This window comes from Sander lucioperca, chromosome 6, assembly GCF_008315115.2.
Source record: "Sander lucioperca isolate FBNREF2018 chromosome 6, SLUC_FBN_1.2, whole genome shotgun sequence".
Taxonomy (NCBI): Eukaryota; Metazoa; Chordata; class Actinopteri; order Perciformes; family Percidae; genus Sander; species Sander lucioperca.
Window position 1 is genome coordinate 36,576,545 of NC_050178.1, and position 11,957 is coordinate 36,588,501.

At 38.8% G+C, this 11,957-nt stretch overlaps 1 protein-coding gene across 1 annotated transcript; it reads right to left on the minus strand.

The window, feature by feature from the left end:
• Positions 1–845: 845 nt before the first annotated feature.
• On the minus strand, positions 846–11,494 carry LOC116036194. The gene is made up of 6 exons (XM_031279678.2): positions 11,384–11,494; positions 4,429–4,612; positions 2,105–2,241; positions 1,863–1,942; positions 1,483–1,498; positions 846–958 (listed from the first exon to the last, which is right to left on the minus strand). Exons 1-6 carry the CDS (start codon positions 11,475–11,477, stop codon positions 846–848), a joined length of 624 nt encoding a protein of 207 aa, XP_031135538.1. The 5' UTR covers positions 11,478–11,494.
• Between the last annotated feature and the right edge of the window lie 463 nt (positions 11,495–11,957).

Below are 11,957 nucleotides of genomic sequence, written 5' to 3' on the forward strand. Positions count from 1 at the left end.
GCTACACCACCACCAGCCGTCTTCTAACCGTATACAAACTGGGAACTGTATTCTCAGAAAGGTGAAGCACTGCTACTTCCCAGTAAGCACACATACGTCGCGGCGACGTATTGGCGATGTAATCAAAATACATCGGGGATATGTAGTATTTTGGTAGTTTGCTCACTGGCACGACGTCCCCGCGACGTCGCTGCGCTACGTTTCAGCGACATATAGCCGCTCTCTCCGCGACGTATACATATATACATCGTTCTAACGTATGCCATACATCGTAGAGATGTAGGCTTATATACGTCGTTCTAACGTATGCAATACATTGTAGAGATGTAGGCTTATATACATCGTTCTAACATCTGCTATACATCTTACAGATGTGGTCATCTTCCTGTTATACATAGTACAGATGTCAGGCTCTGCATCCACCAGATATTTATACAGTCTGCAGATGTCAGGCGCTATATACCGTATATGTTATCCTAACATACCTTTACTCTTTAAATGTTGATAAAATAAATTACAAATTACTTCCCTTAGTACACCGAGAATATTTTAGATAGGGGGCCTAATTAACATGTTACTGCTATAACTACTACTACTTTATAATAAACTATAGCTACAGTCCAATAATACCAGTCTAATCTGTAGAAATCATAGTCTAGAAGATGACAAACAATTATTAACCTAATTACTTGAAAACATCTGAAATCACTCGGATCGCTGGTATAAACAAGACCAGTAAACTTCTCACTTTTTGCTGAACAAACATTTATTTTGAACTATATAATTAATCAATAAACATAAGAAACATTAACAAATATTAAAACATTAAACATTAAAATAAAGAATTATCTTGGCCGGCGGTGGTGGCGATTAGGTGCCAGCCGGAGAAACTCTTTGATGGCCTTCTCGGCCTCCGCTTCCGTCGGCGCCTGGAGGACCGGGTTCCTCATTACTGCTGCTGTGATAAAATCGTTGGATTCGAATTATTATCATACTATTTATTTTGTTTTATCTAGTCTTCTCAGTTTTCTATAGAGGTAAAATGGTATAGAATGGTTTCTGCACAGCAAGTGAATAAGAGACTAGTTTAACTTAGTGGAATATATATATTTAAAAAATTTAATAATTCTGGATTCGCTTCTAGTGAATGTTAAAAATGTTAAAAACGTAACGTTTTAACCAAGGACCCTTTCAGTGTTCGGGCTGGTAAGTTGATATACCCCGAAACAAATTATCCGCTGAAATATAGACGTTTCTTTCGCCATGCAAAGTCTATGTGAAAAGTCTTTCTGGGCCATGGGGTGCAGTACCACCGTTATCCACTAAGCCCATGGTGGCTTTTAGACTCGGTGCTCTTCCTGGAGGCTTGGCCAGACCACATCAAGATGTTGGGTGTGGGAACTCTCCATTGACAGGGCTCAATCCGAGGGGCGAGATAAACGGTTGTCTTTCAAAATCCCTCTGCATGCAATAGAATAGCGCTACAACCAGGCTGATCCTGCAAGAGATCATAAAGTAGTATTCACTCAGTTAAATTGCAGAAATCTACCACAAACATTCATAAAAAACAACTGTTCAAATATATATATATATATATATATCCACAAAAACGTCTCCGGTAAGTAAAAACCTTAACCATCATTTAATGGCCTATCAAAAGACTACAACATTTTTTTGTGAAATCATGCATTTTTTTTTTCTTCCATATTTAGCTTTGCGTTCCCCCATGTCCACACCAAGGCCCAGTATTGACAGCTAGAAACTTTGTATTATGAAAAGAGACATACAAGGGATGCATATAATTCTCCCAGTCTCTGCGTGAAGTAATGTAAACAAAAAATAAGTATACGCAAATTACACACCTCTCCAAGTATGATGAGAATGTCATTTTTCTCCCTGAACAGGATCGGCAACAGCAGGATTGCAGCTCTGAAATCAATCCCTGAAAAATAAGTAAAAAAATAAAAGAAAGTGTATTAGGTGAATGTACAGTGTATTTTTGTTGGTTAGGCCTTATCTTGTCTGAAGACAAACAGAAAAGAAATTAAGCTTAAATGGCTCCACAACACTAGGGGTGACCACGGCTGATCAGTGAGTCACTTACCAGGGACATCTTCGGTGAGGGCAGCCTCTCTTTCCTCCAAAGCCAGATCTACAAGGGGAGATTTCCTTTGAGTCAGTCTAAGCACTGTGGGTACTAGGATCTTAAAGCCATCTTCAAATCTTCGGCAGATATTCATTCTGCAACACAGCACAAACAACAAACAGGAAACATGTCACAACATTATCATAGGATTTTAAAATTAAATTTCAAAGAGAGCCTTTAGTAATTTAATATGAACTCCAACACAAATATAAGGAAATAAAACATGTAGACAAACCCTGCATGGACTCTTACAATAAAACAATAGTCTTAAAATGTATGGCAAATTAACCATACTGTAACAATACTGTTACAGTAAAAGTCCTGCAGTGTAAATGTTACTTAAGCAAAAGTCTGTAAGTATTATCAGGAGAATGTAGTTAAACATTAAAACATGTTAGAAAGTGTAAAGGATCCAACCAGTTGTGTGTTTAATGGACTAATCATCTCAATTTTATAAACTACATGTGTTCTGTGAGCAGTAATCTTAATGTGTAAAGTAACTAGTAACTAAAGCTGTAACAGATGAATGTAGCGGAGTAACTAAAGTAACTAGTAACTAAAGCTGTAACATAAATGTAGTGGAGTAACTAAAGTAACTAAAGCTGTAACAGATGAATGTAGTGGAGTAACTAAAGTAACTAGTAACTAAAGCTGTAACAGATGAATGTAGCGGAGTAACTAAAGTAACTAGTAACTAAAGCTGTAACAGATGAATGTAGTGGAGTAACTAAAGTAACTAGTAACTAAAGCTGTAACAGATGAATGTAGCGGAGTAACTAAAGTAACTAGTAACTAAAGCTGTAACAGATGAATGTAGTGGAGTAACTAAAGTAACTAGTAACTAAAGCTGTAACAGATAAATGTAGTGGAGTAAAAAGTAGAAAGTGGAATGAAAAGAAAAGACTCAAGTAAAGTACAAGTACCTCAACATTTAGACTGAAGTACAGTACTGGAGTAAATGTACTTAGTTACATTCTACCCCTGTGTTCGGACTACAAAGACTGTGCAAGATTATGCATTACAGTGTGTACACCCTAATGCATAATGTTACACTACATAAACTACCGGAGCCAGGTGAATTCAGATCCAGATAAAAACTTCTTCAGTAGTAACCTTTACATTTTATATTATTTATTAGTGGGAATGCTGTTCATCATTCTTATTCCGTACGTTTTTTGGCTCTCCGTAACTTCTGCATACGTTCAGCTATTAAAACCATTCAACTTTTAAAATGTTCAGCTCTTTCAGCTAATGATGGGACTTCTTCAACTTTTTTTCTACTATTTATACTTTTTAAAATATTAAGCTTCTTATGACTTTTTTTTAACATTGAAGTCAATGAGAGCATGCTTCAAATCCTTCAAATTTTCTTCCGCTCCCAAAATTTTCAGCTCCTTCATACTTTCACCTACAGACGGCAAACAAACAAAAATTGTGTCCCTGATCAAGATATCTTTTCACTTTTTCAACTATTCTCACTACTTCAACTTATTCTTATGGATTTAAGCTATTCAACCAGTTTAGCTTTAACAATTCAGCTATATATGTTTTATTTTGGCTCTCCTCTCTTTCTCTCCTCTCTTCTCTCCTTCTCTCTGTCCTCTCTTTTCTGTTGTTCAGCCCCATTCTTTTTACCTAATGTATTTCACATCTCATATCAGCTAGATTGATGCTTTTTCGTTCTATGCAGTGTCTGATAATAATACAAAGTATTTCTTCTTTCAGCCGTTTTAGGTAATTCATTTCAACTTTCATCTTTGAAAGTATTGCAATTCAGCTTCCAGCTTTTCTAACAATGTATTTTAGCTCTTCACTTGGGTAATGCAGTTTAGCTTCCAACTCTAACAATTTTCCTGATTTTTTTAGCAGTGTAGTGCATTTGAGCTTTAAGATTTTTCGTACTATTTGTTTCATATTTCTGCATTTGTGAGTGATTATCGGTTAGAAAATATACTCAGACCTCACAATGTTATACATCTTTTGTCATTATTCAACTTTTGAAGCCAACAGTTCAGTTTAGCATAAGCTTTTAACATTTTAATGAAATTCATACGTATTAAAACGATTTCCACTTTTTCAACTATTCTCACTACTTCAACTTCTTCTCACTGATTTAAGCTATTCAACCAGTTTAGCTTTAGCAATTCAGCTATTCAGCATTCCCACGCATTTTCCGCAGGAAATGCATTTTCTAGTATGTCTATGAGATTATAGAGTTATTTTCCATGGTTCTACTTGGGCCTAATGTTATAACAATCACATAACATTACTGTTACCGGTACCTTGATTCCACTGTAGCCTTCTCTGAATTTACCGGGACAGGCTCAACGGTTAGTGTCACGGTTTCTTTCCACTGCTGTGCAAATCGGTTGAATTTGGCTTGCTTCTTAAACGATCCTTCAAAGAGGTATGAAACCATCCTCTCAGTCAATCCATAGTCCACTGCTTCTCCGTCAACTTCATTATCTAACGTACAATACAGAAAAGAAAAACAGCAATGTTAACCACTACTGTGGTAACAGCATAATGTAACGTTACACATTTAAAAAGCACATTATGCAATCACGCTTCTCTATCATCCTCCGTTTGGTCCGGACCTAATATCCATATAAAAACACAAAGTAGGGTGCCCAGATAGCTCAGTTGGTAGAGCGGGCGCCCATATATATAGAGGTTTACTCCTCGACGCAGCAGCGTGGGTTTGACTCCGACGTGCGGCCCTTTGCTGCATGTCATTTCCTTTCATGTCTTCAGCTGTCCTGTCTATAGAGCTGGTAAGTCCCGCCCCTTCCGTAAAACCCCGCTGGACCTCAAAGTTGAAAAACCGTCAATGCAAGTGAATGGGAGAAAATAATTATTTTCTGGTCCCGTTTGAATTGTGCCATGAATGTGAACATATGTTGTCTGTGAATTTTTTATATAATTTTTCATGTAACGAGTTTGACAGTATATTGCATGATTCTTCGGCTAGCCGTTGTGGAAAAGACAAAACTAGAAAGACTACATGTCGCATATGTGACGTCACCCCATAACGCATTTTCCCTCCATAAATCACGGTGCGATAATCTATGAAGACAGATCGAGATGCCTGTGTGTTTTGTACCCAAATGTCACCATTCAAACAAAATGGGCTGTTCTTTCTTCAGATTCCCGTCTGAAGTAAAAACTAGGAATCGCTGGATAAAACGGATCAGGTATGTGAAAATAGCAAATGTTGACTTACCCACTACTCTGCTAGAAGCTCCTGAAATATTAGCAGGTTTGCCTAGTAGCACTTACGTTAGATCAATAAAAAAGGTGCTGCTTGAATTATTATAATTTCAATAAAACCCCTCAACCAAGTCCTCCTGGCAACAATGAGATATGCACCGTATGATCAAGTGCAGCAATTCACAAAATTCAAAAAGGTTTTAATAGGTACACGTGATGGCATACGTTAACTGTGTAAAGGTGATTTGGTTTCAGAGTTATGAAGTTCGTGAGAAAAGGTAGCACTAGTGAGCAAAGGGTAATGATGAAATGTATATTCTTTGAGGTGAAATGTAACTGGTGATATAATTGTTAAGAAAAGTACCCTCATGTAATAATATGTAATCATGCAATCAAAATGAAAAACAAAATCAGACAGATCAGGGAGAGTCGAAGGGACCATCAGCCATGCATGAAATTGTTTCATTGCTTTGAGGGGTGAGTCAGACCAATCACTGTTACTGATACCATGCGTGAATCAGTCTTTATAATTATCATTTTTAAAAGTGATTTAGTATTTCTTTCCTCTGACATTAAATACATCATGTTCTGTTTTGTCCCCTTTATTTGTTTTGCAGGAACTGCCAAACACCCTCAAACAGGACTGGTCCACAGTCATTTTCAGGTCATGTGTTTTATTAACTATAGTGCATTGCAGTTCGCAGTTAGCAGTGTCATCCTACACAGCAGTATTTTAAATTTAACAGTGACCAACTGGGCACTTAACCATGAACCATAACCATGAACACATATCTCAGTCACAGAAAGTATCCACAATACACCACCCCACATTGATCATATTGCACACAATATGAGGGATGTGGCGTGGTACCTTGTGCATATATTTTGTTAATTAATTACACCATCCAGACCTCACAAGAACGTTTACACACCAAAAATGTAACATGTAGCTTGAAATTGAATGTTCATCACATGAGCTTATGTTATGTTCTTCTATCCTCAGCTCCATATGTTCCTGTGTGTCCTGCTTGCAGTACCCTGGATTTATGTACCATTTCAAATAAATGAGGTTTACTGTACTTATGACCTTATGCTGTGTTTCTTTCCGAATTAAAAAAGTAATGTTTGTATTTAAAATACAATTAGTCGCATAATCTTACAGAACACAAGCTGACTTTATTTGCTAAGTCAATAAGTAGTATTTATAACATATTAAGATACTAAAATATACTAAGTGTCACAAAGTGGGACATTAATTGAAACAACTACAAAACCATGTCTTATCCTGTAAAATGTATGCTGACAAATCATTAAAGAAGAGAAGGAAGGCTGGAATACACTGCACAACGTTATCTCCAGGCACACCACCTGATGGGACAATCTCAAAGGTCACGGTGAGGGTCAGGACTTCACAGTCCTGGCAAGGGCCTAAAGGGAGAAGGAATACACACATGCACCATAGGACTAACACCACTCACTAGCAATAATAACTTAAAGTAAACAGCCGCATAGGGCTTAATTTAAGAAACATTAATTCTGTACCGACCATGAAGGGAACATTTCCTTTGTTTATCTCTCGTGTCAAAAGTCAGTGCGGATCATGGACCATGTCTTCATTGATCTGCCTAAATCAAAAGAGAAAAAATAAACAGTGACACACACACACACACACACACACACACACACACACACACATTACTTTCATAGCACTGCAGACGAGCTGACAGAGCGCCAAAAATGTAACTAACTTATGGTAATGTAATGGTAAATATTATCCTGTTAACATAATACAACAGATTTTAGTTTACAAGAACTGTAGTAGTACAGTCTGTATCTGGATCATTGGCTTCCCTGATTACAGGTACTGACAGGAGACGCGACGGGAACGCTGATCCACAGTCTCCCAAAATGTTTGGAACATGAACAAAAGAACTGATTGTATATATAGAAAAAAAAATAACTTTTTACATTATTTACAGATTCAGTCCTCTCTTCTGACCAACACTGGGAGAACGTGCTGCCGGTAGAAGTCCTCGAGCACGAGAAGGTGTTTTCCCCACGCAGGGTCTTTGGCAATAGGGATGATGACTGCCTCCTTTGTAGTCCACACCACAAAATAGCATACATCCCGGCCAGCTAGGTAAAGCTGACCCTGGACCTGGTGCCAGTATGGGTGGGTCTTTTTGAGGGCATACCCCTGCCCCTCCACACACAGGCAAAACGATGGGACCTCAGTGACAGCCTCTGTGATGGTGTTGTTTCGCTGGCTGTAAGGGCACTTTACCTCCAGCAGGGCAGATGGCCCAACCAGCCCATCAGGTGACGCTCCCAGGATGCCTGATCGGCTCACAAAGAGTCCACTATCAAGCACCTCCACCTGATGAGCCATTTTAAAAGCTTTCACCCCCTCTGGCTCATTCATTATGCCCCAGTTGACAGCGAGGACACCATCCAAATTCTGTCCCCCAAGCAGCCGCTTCATGAGGGATGGACAGGGAGCAGAAGACCGGCGCGAAAGCACAGCACCAAAATTACTGGCTGTCAACCGGCCCTGCCTGTGCTGCTGCCACTGGGGATCCGCCCGTTGCCCAACGGTGACTGTTAGGATTGCCAGGCGTTGATCCTCAGAAAGCACCAAGGAGGCAAGGACTGCCTCCAACCCCCGGTCCTTGTGCTTCCTCACCAGCTGAGACACAGTGGGGAGAGCCTGATGCTGGGGCTCTGGCGACAACAGCCATGTCATCCCACATAGAGTCCCATGAAGCGCCGACCTGAACCAGTCCATGTCTTCCTCAGTGACATCCCTGGCAAGAGCGTTGTATGTCTCCTCTACCTGAGGATACAGCTCAGACACTGGCCTTGTTGCTTTAGCGACGGCAGGTTTCCTCCAGCGGCACCCCATGTCAGTCACGCTGACCTCCCGCATGCCAAAAATGGCAAGTGCTGCAGCATGGCTGCATTTAACGTCCCCCACCGCACACTCACAGGAGGACTTCAGAATGCTGCCATCATCACGCAAGGAGATCTGTTAAAACAGGAGCTGGGTAGAATATCAATCCCATGGTTAGATCGTAGATGGTTCATAGCTTGTTGTGGTTTGGATACACAGTGGCTTGCGTATTTTCCAGACATCCCAAGTCTACCGGATGTTCCGGGAGTCTCCCGCATATTGATAGCAGCTCCCTGATGCCCGCAAATGAGTTAAAATCTCCCGGAATCTAGAGCGAGCGAGACAGAGACTGTTTTTCAAACCGTGTAGCACGCGCACGGCAGAGAGGGAGCGAGAGACCTTGCGCCATAGACAGGAGCGCCATGGCAGAGAAAGAGTGCCACGAAAAACAAAGTATAAGACACATTTTACGCCAGACTACACGAAATTGTACCCCTGTCTTATAAGAGTAAAACATAATGACAGTCTTGCACTCTGTACAGTTTGTAACAGTGACTTCAGCATTGCCCATGGCTGGTTAAATGATTGTAAAAGACATGTTGAGGTGAGTTCCACCAGTTTCATTTCATGTGCATATTATTCAGGCCGGCTAGTTGCCGAGGTATACATGAAAACAAACTCCTGTTTAAAAAGACTCAAAAAGAAGACCAGACATCCTAACCTGCAAAAAGTCATTCAGGGAGGAACCCCCCACATTTTTTTATTATATATATATATATATATATATATATATATATATATATATATATATGTAAATCCACTTTAATGAGAATATATAATTATCATTGCGCTGCTTAATATTTTTTTTATAACCTGAGATACTTTTTTCAGGATTATTTGATGAATAAAAAGTTAAAAAGAACTGTATTTATTTAGAATAGAAATCTTTTGTAACAATATACACTACCGTTCAAAAGTTTGGGAACAATAACTATTTTTTTAAAAGAAATTAGTACTTTAATTCAACAAGGATGCGTTAAATTGATAAAAGGTGATGGTAACGATTTATATTGTTAGAAAGGTTTTTATTTTGAATAAATGCTGTTTTTATGAATAAATGCTGTTAACGTTTTACTCATCAATGAATCCTGAAAAAAGTATTCCAAAAAAATATATTAAACAGCACAACTGTTTCCATCATTGATAATAACTGAGTATCAAATCATCATATTAGAATGATTTCTGAAGGATCATAAGACACCAAAGACTGGAGTTCTTACTGATGAAAATTCAGCTTTGCATCACAAAAATAAATTACATTTTAAAATATATTAAAAAAGAGAACCATTATTTTAAATTGTAATAATATTTCATAAATTTTTTTAACTGCAGGCTTGATGAGCATAAGAGACTTCTTCAAAAACATTAAAAATAGTTATGTTTCCAAACTTTTGACTGGTAGTGTATATAAAAATGGGGGCGCGGGGGGGATGGATACCTTTGCAGGTTGGGATGTCTGGTTCTCTACAGGGTACGACTGTAAACGGAGCAGAGCAGCTTCAGCAGCTTCACAACGGCACAGATTAGCCACAGCAACACTAGTTACATTCGTGGATTATGCAGAATGTGTGAATAATAATTGAAAATACTCAAGAGAATGGTTAACCCTCGGGAGCTTTGCTTTTGCTACAGTAACTGCTACTAGCATTTTGCTAACGTGCTAGTTAGCTATTAGACTCACCGAAACATTATAACGCTTTTCTCTTCGACTGGCGTGGACAACGCCGACCATCTCCCCACTTGCGAACTTAAACCCCTCCACATGCCCAGACCTGAAGTGGTTTTCACCACGCTCAATTAGTTTGTCCTCTCCCTGAAAGAATGCGGTGAAGTGCACCAAAGACACAGCCATGTTTAGCGGGATCCATGTGCTAGTGGTGGTGACGTATATAAAACGCGTCGAAAGCAGCGAAGAGCTGTAGTCCACAAAGTGCTCTCACACAAAGTCTAACCGTATCAAAATTCTACCCGCTAAATTGAAGCATTCTTTACACGAAAAATTATATAAAAAATTCACACACAACATATGTTCACATTCATGGCAAAATTCAAACGGGTACAGAAAATAATTATTTTCTCCCATTCACTTGCATTGACGGTTTTTCCACTTTGAGGTCCAGGGCGATTAGCGGAAGGGGCGGGACTTACCAGCTCTATTAAAGGCCTAAAATGCCCAAAAAAATAATCTTCAAAAAAAAAAAAAAAGTGTTTAGGCGTACCTCATTAGAGACGCTGGAAAAGTCTCTCTCTCTCTCTCTCTCTCTCTCTCTCTCTCTCTCTCTCTCTCTCACACACTATATTAATGTAACGTTAGGCCTATCTTACTTTTTTATTAATGATAATAATCGGGTTATTTTGAAAACAGCAGCTAGCTAGCTAACGTTAAATGTTAAGCTTAGCTAGCTACTCGAAAGGGAGGTTAACCGTTGGTCGGTTCTGTCAGTTAACGTTAACGTGACTGGTGTTGTAACTTGACGTTAGTCTTTGTAGGTTAATTAACGTTAACATTACATGGTTTTACGAAAATGTTCTAAGACAGTTTGACGACAAAATAAAGAATAAATCATCATTTCAAACCCTCACTGGCTACTGATAGTCACATTCCGCCCAAATGGCTTTGCTTTACCATTAACATATATTTAAGAACAAAAGACTTTTAGGCGGCAAAGACGCTTTTTATCGTTCTCCTCTGACGCAGTCCAGCTAACGTTTTATAGCTAGCGTTAACGTAAGTCAGAAGAAAAGACTTTTCGGCGGCAAAAACGCTTTTTTCTCCTCTGACGCAGTAGTTTTATAGCTAACGTTAATGTTAGCTAGCTATCTCGATGGTCAACTGTAGCTAAGTACCGTTAGCTAGCTAAGTACCATGTCGTAACATGTAGAATGGCAATATGGGACATAATACTGCTAATGTTTTAACTAACTAACCTGTTAACCTTAATAATGGCAATCATCAATGTCGAGTGTAGCTAGCTAATGTTGACAGAGTATGAACTTGGCTAGTGCTAACGGTAAAGTTAACTTCCAACTTTGAATATTAACACCACAAACACAGATTAAAAATGCACATAATTTACCTTTGAATTTACTTCGCTCCTCTTCAGTGACCTTTATTCCAAAACGAAGTAAGCCCGTGATTAAATCCTCCGTTGCTAAATGTCCAAGCGGCATCCTCCCGACTTTGATCGACACTGACTGAGACTGACAGTTGGATCACTGTCGATTCACTCATGTATCCTTCCGCGCTGAAGTATTTATGCTTCCGCCGAGTCGAGCTCTCGTTAGCATGTAGCTAGATCCTTTCAACAGAACACAACTTAAAGCGTTAACAATTATTTGTCTGTTTCATTCTAATATAAATAGGGTAAAGGGTTTGAAAATTAAATTCTTCAATAGGCTACTGTTTGTGAATATAAATATAAATTATTACATAGGCCTACTCCTCATTAACATGATTAAAAATGATTCAAAGGGACACTTCACCAAAAAAACATTCTGATTTATTTTGCCATTGTCTACTACGTGAAGACATATGGCTACTCAAAGATAATTTACACAAGTTCAGATTATTATAGAAAATAGCACACTAACACATTAAAAGTTGCTGGGCAGAATTCAGATTCACTGTCCATCACATCAACAGTGTGTGTA